At 38.9% G+C, this 16,589-nt stretch overlaps 2 protein-coding genes across 15 annotated transcripts in view; one reads left to right on the forward strand and one right to left on the reverse strand.

Annotated features, from left to right (window-relative positions):
- Positions 1–4,788: 4,788 nt before the first annotated feature.
- On the reverse strand, positions 4,789–14,778 carry LOC121952895 (lysosomal proton-coupled steroid conjugate and bile acid symporter SLC46A3). Its single transcript, XM_042499762.2, has 6 exons — positions 14,639–14,778; positions 13,523–13,746; positions 10,261–11,140; positions 9,074–9,157; positions 8,680–8,836; positions 4,789–7,128 (listed from the first exon to the last, which is right to left on the reverse strand). Exons 2-6 carry the CDS (start codon positions 13,712–13,714, stop codon positions 7,011–7,013), a joined length of 1,431 nt encoding a protein of 476 aa, XP_042355696.1. The 5' UTR covers positions 13,715–13,746; positions 14,639–14,778; the 3' UTR covers positions 4,789–7,010.
- Positions 14,779–15,065: 287 nt separating this feature from the next.
- The window catches only part of synj1 (synaptojanin 1), a 29,546-nt gene continuing 28,022 nt past the window's right edge, over positions 15,066–16,589 (forward strand). For all 14 annotated transcript variants that reach the window (XM_088088199.1, XM_088088204.1, XM_088088203.1 and 11 more), the window contains exons 1-3: positions 15,066–15,159; positions 16,146–16,303; positions 16,495–16,581. In XM_088088199.1, the coding sequence (XP_087944325.1) occupies positions 16,180–16,303; positions 16,495–16,581 (211 nt within the window). In that variant the 5' untranslated portion in view covers positions 15,066–15,159; positions 16,146–16,179. The remainder of the gene's footprint in view (positions 15,160–16,145; positions 16,304–16,494; positions 16,582–16,589) is intronic.

Below are 16,589 nucleotides of genomic sequence, written 5' to 3' on the forward strand. Positions count from 1 at the left end.
TTAAAGGAGAACAAAAGACGGCAATGCAATGAGGAATAAGGAGGAAGCTGAAAATCCATGTTAAGATGACAACTGATTATAACCCTTCATTGAAAAAAGGCAGCAGGGTATGGCAGTAATTACGGGTCAGGGACAGAGCTCCTCTGACAAACATCAGCTAAGCGCACACACATGACCTACAACACACTCGCAGAAAGCATGTGGGGAGCATGGGATGATCAGACCATCACTTAACCAACATATATCATCTGTTGCAGTGCATGGCAGGCCTGCCAGCAGGGGAAAACCAATACAGCAGCTCCGTGACCTTTGCAGAGCAAAAAAGGGTCAGAAGAGAAATGAAGGATGACTGACCTCCAGCTGATGCTTTAGATGACAACAGTGGGACTGACTACATTTCTACTGCCAGCTCTGTAACTGTACATGCCAATTAAAACACTGTTCCTCCATTAAAACTGTAAACATATCTCACCACTGTAGAATTATAAGGTTTGAGATAGTGTCAGATGTTCACGCTAAATGAGGCCAAAGTCTCAAATAATGAGGTAAACATATGTAAAAGTGAAGTCCTATGAGCAAAAGCCTTAGGCCTCAGACTGGTCTGAATTCTCTTTCCAATGTTTTTTGTACTTTCAGGCTTGTGACAGATTTCTGTATATGGTCATCTGCTCCAGGCACGTTACTGCTAACGTTCTCATTACGCATGTCATAAGATAAGGAGAAGGTGGACCCAAATGCAATAGACGGCAGGTAAAAGGAACTCAAAAGACCCCTTTTTATTTCAGGGAAACATTAACTGAACATCACACAATCAAATCAAGGAACCAAAAAAGACTGAACTGACAACCAGGACCTAAATACAAACTAGACTGACGTGGTGATGAAGTGCAGGTGGAGAAAAAGGTGATTAAGCAGAGGAACAGACAAGGAGCTGATTGGCTGGAAGAAACTGGGGAGCGGGGAAGGACTTATAAGGCCAATACAGCACAGGTGTGTAGCTGGCTGTGAAACTGAAGAGCACTGAGGGACTAACAAGGCTAATGCAGGGCAGGTGTGTAGATGGGTAAATGGAAACACAAGAGGGAAAAACACAGTAAACTGAAACCCAAAAACCAAGACAATACAATCTTCCTAATAATAAGCCAACCAAGTGAAAGCCAAGACAGACTAACTAATGAAGGTAAGCTAACTGAGTCTTAAACAGACACTCTCAGTCTTCTCAAAAGTCTGAAAAAATCAGCACACAGCAGCCTGTGACAACGTAGCCTACACTGCCACATGTAGCCACCAAAGACTGTATAAATAATGGATGCAGCTACCGTGACATCACCTATTGGTTTGTGGACTGCCATTATGCTGTCACCATCTTGGTTTTTTTGAAGCCAGAAGTGACCACATATGCTGTGAAGGAGCGAGGGGAAGATCTGATTCACAGACTGTAGTGACACAGCCTGTCACTCCAGTGGCCCCGCCCTTAAATAAACCTAAATTTGAGTCTTAACAAAAAGCTAATGGGTGAAAAAAAATCCCTGTAGAAATGTCATGGATGTTGAATTAAGCTATAGAGCCACTGAACATGTTTATTTCTGTTGTAAAGTTGGACATTTTAATATAAAGGTCTATGGAGCCAGCCTCAAGTGGCCATTAGAAGAACTGCAGTTTTTGGCACATCGTTTTGGCTTTATTTTTCAGCCTTTGACATTGCCACTTGGTGGCTACATGTAATCGTGGTTGCCCATGTTGTTAATTTCTGGATCCCATTTCTGGTTGAATGTGTTCAGTTGTGAAGATTTTGGTTTAGAGGCTGTAATTTGTGGTTTTTCAAGGCTGCAATGACAATGAAGAGACACAGAGTGTTGATACAGAAGACCTGGAGACCATGGCCAATAAGAGCAGACTGGACTTTTTCGGCAGGGGGCCTTAAAGAAACAAGTGCTAATATGAAGCATCTTAGAGAGAGGGGGGGAATACAGGTGTTTGAGAACAGACAGTATGAGAAAAAATAAGTGTTTTTTGAACATCAAAATATGAGAACATGTTCTAGTAGAAACCCCAAATACAAGTATGAACCTGAAAATGAGCATAATAGGTCCTCTTTAAGCTACATCTGCTCCAGTGAAGCAGCTGACTTGAAAAGCAACTTATGTTGAAAAACAACTTATGTTGAAAAACAGCCAGAAACAGCTTTTGTGGCTATCAGAATGATCCAACATTTATATTAACTGTCAGTCTTATAGTGTACTTAATTCCCTGTGCTACTGAGCCTGTTTACATTTTGAAAATAGATATGCAGTGGGTCCTGGTGTGATCATATCATCCTCAAATGATCAAATCACTCCAGCTTGGGAAACCCACATACTGCCCCCTTAGCTTTAAGTCACGCCAACCACCTCAAATGGGTTTTTATATTATAGTGAATTATCTCCTCCCGGAGAGCAGAAGGTTGCGATAAAGAAAGGGTCTGTTGGAAACTTTCTGGATCAACATCAGAGATCGAGCTATTGGTGATGTGATGTGGTGTGGTGCAGATGATCATGCTGCTGAATCAGCCAGTTTGGAAACCAGAAACCAAAGACCCTCGATCCCCCTGCCTCCATCTTCAACCATGGTTCCCTTTTATCCTCAGCGACCCTATCCATGCCAGACACATGCAAGCCACCACCACGACTGTCTCCCCCCTACAGGCTCCTTACTCCTGGGAAAACTGTCTCCTTGTCTGCAAACTATCGTCACTCTTCACCACACCTCCATCTCTAATTTAACCAGAAACCTCATGTGTGGTGCCAAGCGAGCCCTGCCTCAGATGATCCCTCATGTAACCTCCAGCGCCGAGAGCTTAATTCAAACTCAGTGTCAACTTTACCTTACAATCAAGCTGCAGTCACGGTTCTAAAGACTTGAGCATGGAAATCAAATAACTGCACATTATGATCAGACGTCATTTGGGTTTCCGTGGATGAAGCCAATTCAAACTGACGTGGCAATTATGAATTTAAAAAAAGGAAACACATTTTCAGTGGCGTGTTTCTACTCCAACAAGGTTCAAATGCAACAGGATTCTGTTTTCACACTGAACCAACTTGGTCCTCGTGTTAAACAGGCATATCAAAGTTATTTTTTAAAACCTTTTTCACAGCAAGTGTTTGTCCTTTCCATTCTCAAGAGGTTTCCCATCTTCCTTTGTTAATCACATCTTTCAGTTCAGTTTAGATGGAATCTATGTGCAGGACAAAATGTCCTTACGACAAACCCAATTTGTGACTGAGCTGTTATTTGTGATGCACCATGGGTATGTCTAATCTGATCATATGTGACATAATGCTTGCAGATTCACATGAGAGTACTATATTCCTTCGCCGCCATCTCATTCATCTTTTGTGGTCGCAGATATTATTAACCTGCTTCTCTGTTTCCACTCTAACCCAATGGTGCAGTAACCAAGCATGCAATCTGATGGGATCCCTGCCAGGAGTTCTGATTTCCGTTCATCATCCATAAGACACACACCGTTTGCATGCTTACGTGCTTTTCCTTGAATCTCACGTCTCTCCCCGAGTCTAAGAAAAATAGGTTTTACACATATACATGTAGGCACAATGACGACCCTTCTCTGTAGAGGACAAAAACAGGAGGTGGGAACTTTGGAAAAGTCAGTGCAGGAAAATCAAATACAATAACTTAGAGGTGTGAGACGCATGAGGAAAAGTATTAAGTTAAAAACTCAAGTGTTGGGAGCATAAATTGGTGGAAAAAAGGGCTGACTCTATGTTCTGTCATTTTTATTATCCATTCTCTAATCAACAGCAATTGGCCACCAGCACAGTTTCTGGTATATAAATTGCACTTTTTCTGTTTTTATTCTATTTGTTCATAAAACAGGGGCAATGGACAGTGATTGAGTGTCCCAAAGTTAGGTAGATAGCTAAATTTCATCAGCACTCCCTCAGCAGGCAAATCCACAAAAAAACCGTGGCTTTTGATTTTATAAATCAGACAGGAGCACAGAAAATAAACATTGCATCATACAAAACTAAAAGCCCTTTCCATTTAAGAACATTACATCATACAAAAAGAGAAACAGAATACTCTGTGTTTAGTACTTTGTGGTTACTGGTCACATGGACGGGTTTGTTTTAGCCATGGTTTCAATTGTGATTAAATTGGAGTGAAACAATGAGCATCAGACAATACCAACTTATTTTTGAGTTCTGGCAACTTACAGGTATACCCCAAAATGGCACTTTTCTTTGTATTGGGGGCAATGACAGTGGAAGAAAGCCCATAACTAGTGATCAGACCATTAAATTACACCGTGGCTGCGCTGAGATCATAATCAAGTTTGTTATGGTTACACCTGTCATCAATAATCCCTTTGTAGCCTTTGAAAAAACAGGGAATCTAGAGCACAGTGTACTTTAGCATACACGACGAAAAGGAGAATATACTAATGGGAGATTTACAGCTATGGATTCTTTAACAGTTTTATTTATTATAACACAACATAAAGGATAAAAACATATATTTTCTTTATTTCCATGTCTACAGCTGTGTTTCATTAGGGCTTCATATTTCTAAGTTGCTGGCTGATGATATTGTAGATGCATGGCAGTGCCTGTAAACCTGGTTCAAGAGTGACACCTAGTGGTCAATACACAAAAACCTGCATCAACAGTTGAATCAGTTTTTAATTTTTCCCTTAGACACAGACTCGGTAAAACATGTCGGTAGTGAGACTCAAGTCCACACTCCCAACTTTACAGAAGACATCGGAAAATGAGCACAAATGGGTAGCAAGATGAAAACAAAAGCTTTATTGTGACAGATCTTTGCCAGCAAAGCAGGATTTACTTCACCATTTAACATTCATGTTGATGTTTAATATTCAAGGTTTAATTTTATTTCCTGATGTTATCCTTTTTCTTAATTTTTACATCCCAAATCCAACATTAGACATAATAATAAAGTCTTCATATTTTTTACTTGCTAGACATCTGATTACTGAGGACTTTCACTCAAGATAAAGAGCTTCCTGTAAAAACACCTATTTTTCACAAGGAAATGTTCTTTGACAATATTTGAGCATGTTATTGCTATATTAGACACAGAACATAAATATCCATTAGTGGTGATTTTCCCAAGAGGAAGACTTAAAGTGACAACAGTAAAATTTAGTCTTGCTGATGGTCTTCTGCAGTATTCGTAGAAAACCATTTTATTTTTCTATTGTACCTACATATAACATACATCCATAAAAATACACACAAAAAAGAAAAGGATCACACACATAGATACCAAGTAAAAAAAATTGTTTTGCTTAATTATTGGCACTTGCAAAATAACATTTTTTAAGGCAAAAAGAGAAGAACACAAACTATTAATTACTAACTACTAACTACCAATAATCTCTGTCTTTCCAGTCATACCAGGGTGGTCCATCCAAAAACCAAACCTAAAATGTCATCCTATTTTAACTCAGTCATTGTGGCACAACGTGGCTGATAAACCAAAATATTTTTTTATTGTATATTTAACTCCAACCTTCATTCTGGCTCAGAGAACCCACTAATAAATTTTTAATTGTTGGGTCTTCCTTATCATCCCTGAGATCACCACACATTAAGTTTGGGAGACAACCATTTTAAAGCTGTTAAAGCCTCTTCCCTCTGGGGATTGCACAGTACCAAATTTATATTAGAGTATTTGTTTACTTTTACATTACTAAATGGGGGTTGTAGTGAATAAAATATATCTTAATTGTGGATTTGTTTAAAAGATATTAGCAACTTAATATAGTAAAGTAGATTTGTCTTACATTGCAATATTTGGCGCGTTACATGACATTTTATCTCAGATATAACTGACTAAAGCTCTTCATAAAGGCATTAACTAACATTGCACTTAAAAAAGCAACAAAAGGTGGAAAGATCTAAATCAGTTTGCATAATCGAAACTCTATAAACAAATGAACTGCAAATCAATCACACTGTAAAATTGTATCAAAACACATAAAATCTTTTTGACTTCTCTCCCTTCCTGCGATGTTAATTATGTGACTGAGCATTCATGTAGTTTTTCTGCAGTTTCCTGAGGAACACTTTGCTGCTATGCTATACTATGATGTTACATGATACAGTTCTGACCTGCAGTTTTGACCTGTATACCATCATTATACCGTCCTTTAAGTATTTCATATTATGTTGTGTCTTTGTGCAAGAATTACTGAGGGTTATCCATTATGAGTAGTTTCACAATTTGGGCTCTATGAAGTTCCTGTCTGTCCACACTATTGTATCATTTTATGTCAAGTAGTCCTTAATTTACTTATGTGTTATTGTATATTTCATTTCTATCATTACATGTGTGAGGCTGTAACAGCATCTTAGCACTTTTTTTCCACGGTTTTTTCTATTATTTTCAGTCATGTCTTGCATGTGGTTTCTTTGGGTGGGCAATATTAATGCTTTATTAATGGCACTTTCTGCCATTTTCATTTAAAATTCCTCAAAGTGCCTCAAATGCTTTTCAGTCTGTCAGCCAATCCATGGGCTTCTATTCTAAGTAATCTGGACAGTTATTGCCTTTTATGCTTATTCAAAAAAAATTTGAATGTGTTAGTAATGTCAAAGTCAGCCCATTTAGAGGTACATATATTGTATGATGATTCCATTCTTTATGGAAGTCCTGTAAGATTGGATGCATGTAAACATCCCATTCCTGCTTCATATCCTGTTTATGCTACAATCTTGACATGTATCTATACTAACAATGTGCCTGTAAAAAGCAAAAATTAAAAAAAATGTTTTACCTACAATTCCCTGTTGTATCGTCATATTATTCAAGTTCAATAGTAAAAACCAAAGCAATAAAACCCTAGAGATATATCTGCAAACTGCAGTACTAGCTTGAGACTGGGAAGAAGATTTACTGAGGTACTTACGGGAAAAGTGTCTTAATATAAATCACTAGCGAAACCAACAAGATGTTGGTGATTTTTTTGCCGTCCACATGGCTCATGCAAGAATAGGGCTGCTGTCATTCTGATTTTCAGCAAAATCCTCCTCCACAGTGTAGACACGCTCTTGATTTTTGTCCTCTTCGCCAACATCGACTCCGATCAGACCCACCACCCTAAAATATGGGGAAAAAAAGGCATAAGAGGAGCAGAAAAAATACATGGGATACATTAACCAGTTCAAACTAAACTGAGCAACTGTCTTCTCAACAAAGCTTCTCTCTGCACCTGCACCACAAGTTTTCAAAGTTGTTTATTTTTCCTTATACGAGACATAAACCCCAATTAGTGTACTAGTAGTCAGGCTTGACATCTGAACACCACCCACTGAAAAGAAAGGATTTTTTTCATGTAGAGCCCATATTGTCCTTGGCTGTAGGACAGAGATTGCTGAACCAGTGGTGTTGTTATTCTATGAGTACGCTTCATGTAACAGAAGAAGCAGTGCATGTAACAGAGATGAATTCACTCAAGGAGTTTTAGGTTTCACGCTACACCTAGCAGACTGACTCAGCAGTATTACAAACAAATGTAAGAACACAGTGTACCACAGACAAGCGCCCCTTTAGGGCATCTCCTCCATTTCTACATATAGCAGCGTTCATTTTGGCGGTGTGTTAGACAAAAAGCACAGGAGAAGAAATAATGTACATGTAAGAGATTCATGCTACTATGTGAAGAAAGAAATGGTTGTGTGAGGGAAGTTGGATGTGATGCTCAGGAATGAGGAAGTGAGTTTTTTTGTTTTACTGAGGGCCTACATTAAGAAAAACATTTCTGTTTTTCTAGTCAAGCAAAACTGGCAAACAGTGACTCAGCAGAAACAAAGGGTGTTTGTAATGCAACCCACAGAGTACAGCTCTGCACCTGAAGCATATCTATACAGCATAAACTGCTCAAAAGCTTCGTTTTTATCAAAGGTGTGGGCTTAAATGAAATAATAAGAGTCAGACTCGAGTCGAAAATTTGATGACTTTACAGTCGACAGAATCAGAAAAACTTGCCACTTGACTTGAACTTTAACACCAGTGACTCATGACTTCACTTCAGCCTTGTGACTTGGAAATGTCTGGAGATTAAGTAAGTTATTTAAAAAGTGTGTCATGAATAAATTCAGTGCCCTTCATTTCCTGAATACACTAGTGTTAAGTTGATGCTCAATCCCCTAGATCCACTTTGAACCAGTCCGACAGCATCTAGTCAAGTTACAGGAGAGATCTGTGAAGACTTAATGTTACGTTATGAAGTGCCAGTTAGGAAAAAAATGGTTCCAAAGATGATTTTGTTCACATACAATAATTACACAGGGGGGTAAAAAAAAAAAAATGAAAATTGAGTACTACTACTCGAGTACAAAGATTTGCAATTTACTTGTGACATGCAAAAAAAAAGACTTGGTCCTATCTGGGTTTTTTTAAGGGGGGCTTTTTGCCTTTATTTGATAGAGCAGTTTCAGATAAAAGTAGAGCAAAAGGTCTGCAGGTTGGAATCCAACTTTGGTTTTTATTGTAGAATGAACTAATAACTTTGGGTAGAATGATTTCAAAACACCCGTGAAGTTTGGAAATGTATGATTGCATGCTTTTATAATGTAGAAAAAACATGCAAAACGCTGGTATGGTCCTTTAATGTTGTGTTGCCTACATTCGGCAGCATGATGAACTTACCCTAGGACAAACAAAGGGATGGCACAGACTCCTGCAGACACCAGGAAGGCGAAGCCGGGGTACCATGCCACCGTAGCAGCGTAGATGCTGTTGAAGACGGCGCTCGCTACATTGGCAGTTAAACTATCCAGGAAGGAAAGACAGGCAAACAGGGCGCCTGCCAAAACACACCCAAAAGGGAAGAAAAACACTTTTTTTTTGGAATTGATAAGATCAGAAACCACAGGATATGCCTCAGTTAAGTTTACCCTTTGCTCTAAGGAACAGAAACTAGAAGTGCTTCAGTTTCAAGTGCATCACATATTGCTGGGACAGGCAAATCCTCAACGGACTGTGACTCTACAAACACACAGACACGGTTCTGTGGCTCCTGCAGAACCTTAAACCCACTCACCCTGCTCAGACTTTGAGACGATCTTTGACATCATGGAGCGTAGAACAGGGAAAGGCATGATAGACAGCAGCATTGGCACCCTCACTGTGGCAAATAACAGAAGGCAGACAATATGTTATAAATCACAAAGCAGGGACTATAAAAACCAAATCAAACTCTAAAATACACACATCTTAATTAAATTCATGTTTCCCAGTGGTTTTAGGGTATGTTTGTAAAAAAAAAAGACAATTTAAGTAAACACTGCAGCGATAAAGTATCATAATTATATGGTTTTATCAGCTTACAATGCAATAATCTAATTAAACACATAAGATACAACAACCCTAGAGACATTTCTGCAGCTTGTAAATGATATAAAAGAGGCAGCTCTGTCAATCTTTAACCTGTGGAGCACACCTTTTATGATTATTCATGTAATTTCCTGTTTTATATTACTCTTCAGTGTGCCATTTTTCCTCTAGCTAAAATGTGTCTTAACATGCCCTGTCCTTTAAAACCAAATTTATTTTAAGTTAAGCACATAGCATTTTGGATAATAGGCTTCACAAACAGAGATATTAACCTTTTCTTATACATATGGCAGTTAGCAGGTACTTATTAACCTAATTCCTGTGCATCATTTCACAGCACAATGTCCAATATCTGCCATTCAGTAGAAGCAGAGATGGGCAATATTTTAGTTACATATATTTAAAATATGTATTGAATTGCTTTTGGGTATTTTGTAATTTGTATTTTGCTGAATAGGAAGATAAGATGTAATTTGTAACAAAATACTTTAAGAGCTTTTATTTGTGCACCTGAAATACTTCAAATACAAAATGTGATGGCAGTTTGTATCAGATGCATTTTTGTATTTTTTTAAGTTTGAATTTTCTTGTATTTAGATTAAAAACTTTTTCTCATACCAGTGTTTTGTATTTTATTTTGATACATTTGATGAGCAAGTATTTGTCATTTGTTCACAAGATATCGTTTGATGTATTTGTGCCCATTTCTGTGTTGATTTAATCAAGTAGTAAATAGTGATTAGATCAATGATGCTCCACTGTCCTCATCAAACTACTCAACATTACTGAACTTCTCTGAAAATAGGGCAATCAAAAACAAGCCAGGTGCAAAAAAGGGGTATTATTTTATGTTATTGGTTTCATCTGCACTGTTATTGCGGAGGGTTTTCTCACCTAAAAACATCAGTAAAGTGGTCTTCACAAATGGCAGCATGACCATGCCTGATATGACGGACAGGATCCCCATCATGACAATGAGCAGCTGTGGCACACCACAGTACGTCAGCGCTGACACTCCCATAAAGCTGGCCAGGAACACAGTGGTGGACAGTGCCGCGCCGTAGCCGATCAGAATCTCAGTCCAGCACAGCGGCTTGTTCAGCTCATATAGCGTAAACAAGGAGGTCCCCCCCCAGGCAAAAGAGAAGCTGATGAAGGTGAGTATGAGGAGGACCAAGACCGTTCTGCACTTTGGGCTGGCCCTTGCAAACATGTTGTAGACCCCATAGATCATGTGTTTTGTGGCTGAGTTCTGAGGAGGCCCGTTAAGAATAACGGCATCAGCGGGAGCCTTTTTCACAGTCTCTTCCAGGATGAAAATTGCATAGAGCAGGATCACACACTGACACAGTGCAGCGGTTAGGAAAGGCCAGTTGAAGCCTAAAGCTCTCAAAAAGTAGCCTGTTGATACTGCTGCCACCCCAGACAACAGGCCAATCATCATGTCCACTCCTGCCATACGCAGCGTCTTCTGGTGACCGTCCTCACACAAGTCTGCTATGTAAGCATAACAGCCGCCAAGGAATGTGCCCAAGCCGCCAAACAAAGAACTGAGAAGCGAGGAGCCGACGAGCAAGTAAACATTGAGCTCGAAGTAAGACACAGTCAGGAAGGACAAGGAGTAGATCAATGAGCCGATCAACGGCATGATGATTGTGATCTTGCGTCCTCCCCGGTCACTGTAGGCCACGAGCAGTAGAGTGACAATCAAAGAGGGGATTGTGGACAGGAGGTCTGAGTAAAGGGAGAAGAGAGATGCCTGCCTCTGGACCTCCTGAAAATACAGAAAGAGAGAGCATGGTTAAGTCAACACTGTAAAAATAAAAACGAATTGATCTAACTCTAAAAAAAGACTAGTGTCTGGACTGCCTTAAAGTTCTCAGTTGACTCAAAGTTACCACACATATTTCTTAAGTCAATCTCAAAAATTTTCCATCACTTTTCCATAATATTTCATCTCATTTCCCTAACATTATTGAAGTAGTATAAAAAAAAGGTCAGCCTATATAGTAATAACACCATGCATCGTTAGGCAGGGGCCTCCCAGGCATTTGCAGAGAGTAAACTGTTAGTGCTTTCAAACTTTACTCCCTCAGTAGGCATTCCCGCCACCAACTAGCTGCATGTGCCAACAGACCAGACCGGAGGATCCTGTGGGTGTCAGTGCAGTTTGATGTGTTGGGATTATAATTTTGACAAGTTTATATGCATTAAATTCTTGTTAAACAAAGGTTTATTGAACACGTCTGATAACTGTTTGCTCAAGCAGTGCAGCACTTGATTTTTAATTAGTAATACAAGGAACGTATTTGGCACAGACATGTTTGGTGTTTTTTAAGTACATATTTTAAAAAGCACACAAAATAATATATATTCAAAACTTTTCCAAAATATTCTGTTCATTCCAAACCATTTTCTGGCCTGGAAAACAGTTTTTCTAACTTCATAACTTTTCCAGAAATTTCATGACTGTGGGGAGCCTGTTGTAAGAAGACAATTCAATGTAAGAAGACAAGTTAAGGTAAATTTGTAATGACTCAACTCATCTTCTCAAATTCAGTGAACTTAAAACTGACGGCAGTCTGGACACTGGAAACTTTTTTAAGTTAAAACAAATAGTTTCTTATGACAGGGAAGCTGGCAACTATCTAATAAATTATACGAGTTAAACTGAGATAGTGACAATGACAACGTCACAAAACCAGACTGAAAGCACATTTGTGTCATGTGAGTGTTTTAAATTCAGGGCCACAAGGAACAAAGCTTTCTACAGTGCGACAGGTGCCTGAGGAGCTGTTTCCAGACAGTAACAGGCTCTTCCTGATCAGTCTGTTTGTTCTCGCTTCTCTGCTGTGTGCCAATCTCCCTCTGCAAATATACTGTTACTGTTAATTTCTACAGAGGAATATTTCCTCTCAATCTTTCTTACAATGTCATATATTATATTTTGTACTGCAGACTTATTGCTGTAAGTTAATAAGCAGCGGTGTAATGCAATGTAAGTTATAATACTTGCTTTTAGGCTTACTTTACAGTAAATAAGTACTTTTTGGGAGCATCTGTACTTTAAGTCAAGTTTTTATATTTCTGTCAACTATATGCCACTTTAACTCCACTACATTTCCCCTAAGCCTTTTAGTTACATACTGCAAAACAGGAAAGAAAGGGAGGAAGGGACAGACAGATGAATAAAGGAATGGTAGTAAGGGAAAAACTGGATTTTGTTCTTTAAGTTGTAAATCAAAGTCAAGTGTATTATAGGCTCCATTTTTTAACGTGGTGTATGTTACGAAGAAGAAGTAAACGCCATACTTTTATATTACAGGCATTTATGTGTACTTTTACTTTCAATACTTAAGCACATTTAACATCATAAAATGATACTTGAGTGCAGTAAATACCAGATACTTCAAGACTTTACTCAAGTAATATTCTCATAGGCGACTTAAATTTCAGAGTCATTTTCTGGTCTGATATCTGTGCTTTTATCCAAGTGTGGCTTTCAGGTACTTCATCCACCACTGTGAAGAAGTCTGTATGTGGTCTGAAAAAAAGGTGATTCAATCAGAAAATCACTGGTTAGTAAAAGTGTTGCTTATGCGGCATGTCAGTCATTATCTAAACAAGTTCAGAAGAGTCAACTCTTGTCACGGGTCTCTCTTGCTTATCACCTATAGCACAGCAGCTGAATCAGTTCTTTTCACCTGAGTTGTGTTGCAAGATCTGTAAGGATTATTGGAAAATGTATGCTGTGTCATGATAGTAAAAGTTAAACACAGACACAAATACAAACTGTGTAAATATAGACTGTGCCAGTCGTTGAGCTCCAGGTTACTTCAGCATGCCTTACTTTGTCGTCGCCACACAACCCCCCACACAATGACTGAGTCAGCATCAAATGCATAACAATGCAGGAGGCAGAAAACACAAAGCAAACCAGCAGCAACCCCCCACCCCCCAAATTATACGTACAGTTTCGATGTCATTACATTCCATTCATGCCATACAGTTTCAGTATACTGAAAATGTCACGCAAGTGGAAAGTGGAGAAGTTAATCTGTGCATTCATTGGGCATAGCCTGCTTTACGTTTAAGAGAAACAGAACAACTTGTTCCAACTATTCATTGAGAATACATCATGTGACTAATGACTAACCTCATGGTAGCTGGACTGGTTGCTGCTGCTGTTTCCTGCACATCTGGAGGTGTCACCAGAGATGGGATAAGTGGTGTTTGTCAGCTGCTGCCAGAGCCTCCGGTACACATACTGCTGTACAAGAGGGTAGATGAGAAAACTGGAGAAAGCGTACAGTGCAACCACTGGCTCCACAAGGAAAAGTCCCTTCATTTTGAGGGGCTGCGATGTTCCCTTGAAAAGATCTGAAGAGAGAGTACATTTTTTTATCATTATTGATCATATTTCAAATTTAACAGTGCATTGAACGGATGTACATTTAATTTTCAAACATTGAAAATGATCATTTTAACGTAATGTTTAACACAACACCAAAAGCAAAAAGAAAATGAACATAAATCAAAAACAGATTCAGACAACACCAAATTGTATGAGGGAGATTCAAACCGAGACATAATACACCTTATTTGGTTTTTTTTTTTAGATACAATTTTCCCATTAATTTGAGAAGTCTTAGGCCTAATAGCTGTCTTGTTTAGTGTTATCCTAGATACAGAATCTAAGTGACACTGTAGCGCAACACAAAACAGACAGATATTTCGGGGAATCTAAAGCACTGCTGATTTATGGATGTGATATTTGAGAGAATACATTTTGAGATGAACATGAACACAAAAAAAGAGTGAAATAACTGGTTAACTTTGCATGTCTGAGCAGATGTTTGGTGGATCTTTAAAACACGTGACAGTGTTTATGAGACTACCTATTTTTCTTTACTACAGTTGAAAAATATACTTATACTGAACAGCTCAAGAAAGATTATGTTCTGGCTGCATACAGCTAGGAGTTGTAAAGATTAGATAATAATCTATTGTTTTTGCCTTTTGGGGATTGTCGACGAGAGAGTTCGCACTATATTATAGATCCAGCATTATCTAAATGTTTAAAAAATAAAGTGAAACATGCGATAATATTTCTGTAATGAACCGTTTGCTTGTTTTTCTCCGTGAATACTGCAGGATGAGCTTCGCGGTCTATGTTTAGATAGTAAACAATGGAAGTAAACAGCAGCTTAGCCATTAGCTTGTTTTCTAATAAAATGTGGACAAGGACAAGCACATGCAGCATAACACTTACCGTTTAGATAGTCGCTTTGAGCATGTTTTAATCAGCCAATTGACCAACCAATTAACCCCTGCGAGAAACTGAGTTTACGAGGTCGGTCAGAGATCTTATTTAATGTGCAGCGCAGGACCGGTTTTAATACGGCGTTATTATCAAATCAGATGTCCCGCCCCTTGTCACATATGATTGGATAGTTGTCTCTCAAGGGTGTTTTTATTGGATAACTGGTACTGTCACTCATGAGTAAAATCGGGCGAGAACATTTTGTGACTTCCTGCAAAAAGGTCGTTATTAAAAGTCAACATGAGTTTAAAATACCTCCACTGAGGAGTAATTTGATTTAGCTAGAAAAAAAATGTATTTACGGACTCTAAATGCTACAGTCGTCGTTATACAAAAGCGCACGGGACAATTACACTAGGTATTACGGTAACGTGAGGTAGACGTGCTTTGCGTCGGAATGTACCATTCTGCCAACACACCGGGAAGGATTTTGTTGTGACAGCGGAGTAACAACCCGGCGGGGGCAGACGGTAAGGCGATATCCCCAGCCCTTCCTCTGTGTAATTTAAATCAAATAAATTGTAAACTAGAGATAAAATTCAAATGCATGCCAAGGCGTGTATGTTTTCCCCAAACTGAGTCGTTTAAATGTATGTACAAGTCAGCTTGTCATCCCGGACGTACAGGTAGTACCACAATCAAAATATCGTCAGCTAGCGAATCATAGCTACCCCTGTGATTAATTTAGCTAACTCAGCTAACGCCACCAGCTAGCATTAGACAGGTGAAGGACAACAATCTGTTTACGCCTCATCGTTTTTTTTTTGTCTCTCGTTTTCTTTGTTGGTTTCTCACATCACAAAATCCAGCGTTAAAGCTAGCCTGCGGGTAAACGTTAGCGTTAGCTTCGCCCGCTGCAGTTGCATTAGGAAGTCGTGACTGTCCGTGAGAGGATGGATATTTCAGTCTCCCGGCCTAACGTTATCGTTCACAGTGCTACCAGTCATGCAGTGCTGCTCATAATCTCCAGCCACCTGCGATATTCAGTTTGAAAGATTACTTTGTCATACGTTTGAGCCTTTACCAAATGTCCTTAACTGATTTTTGCGTCTGATTTCGCAATGAAAGTTTTCTGGATAACGCAATTCTCAGTGTTGCCTCATAGTAACATATATTTCCATAATGTGTAGGGTATTTCATTTGAATTTCAAAAGATTATATCCCCTAAATGTATCACACAAAGTCAGAGTGGTGTACAGTTCTCATATTTTGTTTAGACACGTCGTAATACCTAATACAGTTCAGACTCCCAACATTAGCTACTCAAAATGTTTTACTACAGTTTTTACTCAGACTTCCCTAACAGCAAGTGATGTATAGTCTTATCATAGGTTACGGCTACATCAAAAATGAACAGACCTTCATACAATCTACTAGCCATCAAATTACAGATTTTGTCTATGATTGGGAGTGTCTCTAATCTGGTCTGCTGTCGTTCATGTTTTTTTGCTTCCAGGTAACAACTTAGGTTTTTTCACCTTGGATCAACAATGGCCTTCAGCAAGGGATATCGTATTTACCACAAGCTGGATCCACCCCCCTATAGTGTCATAGTGGAAACTAGGACCAGAGAAGAATGCCTCATGTTTGAATCAGGGGCTGTTGCTGTCCTGTGTAAGACATCTTTTTTAATAATACTGTAATGAGATGACTTAAATGTTCTAAATTTTTGCCCCAAAACAGAATGCTACATTGGAAATATATCTATAAGAATATCGAGTAATAGACATGATTCTGTACTATATTTAAATCATAAGCACTACCAATATTTTCCTTTAATTGTGTTGCTTTTGTTTGTTTTCTAGCGGCGGCAGAGAAGGATGCCATTAAAAACTCATATTCCAGGATTGTTGATGCCTATGGCATCCTGGGAGTCCTCCGCCTAAACCTAGGTAAGCTG

This window comes from Plectropomus leopardus, chromosome 15 (genome assembly GCF_026936395.1).
Source record: "Plectropomus leopardus strain MGB_pleo_1.0 chromosome 15, ASM2693639v1, whole genome shotgun sequence".
Lineage (NCBI taxonomy): Eukaryota > Metazoa > Chordata > Actinopteri > Perciformes > Serranidae > Plectropomus > Plectropomus leopardus.

Coding starts and splice junctions, on each gene's coding strand:
- LOC121952895 (XM_042499762.2), bottom strand. CDS start 13,714: ATGAAGGGACTTTTCCTTGTGGAGCCAGTGGTTGCACTGTACGCTTTC. Junction 11,141..13,522: donor ACCAGTCCAGCTACCATGAG/GTTAGTCATTAG, acceptor CTGTATTTTCAG/GAGGTCCAGAGGCAGGCATC. Junction 8,837..9,073: donor CGTCTCAAAGTCTGAGCAGG/GTGAGTGGGTTT, acceptor GTGTTTTGGCAG/GCGCCCTGTTTGCCTGTCTT.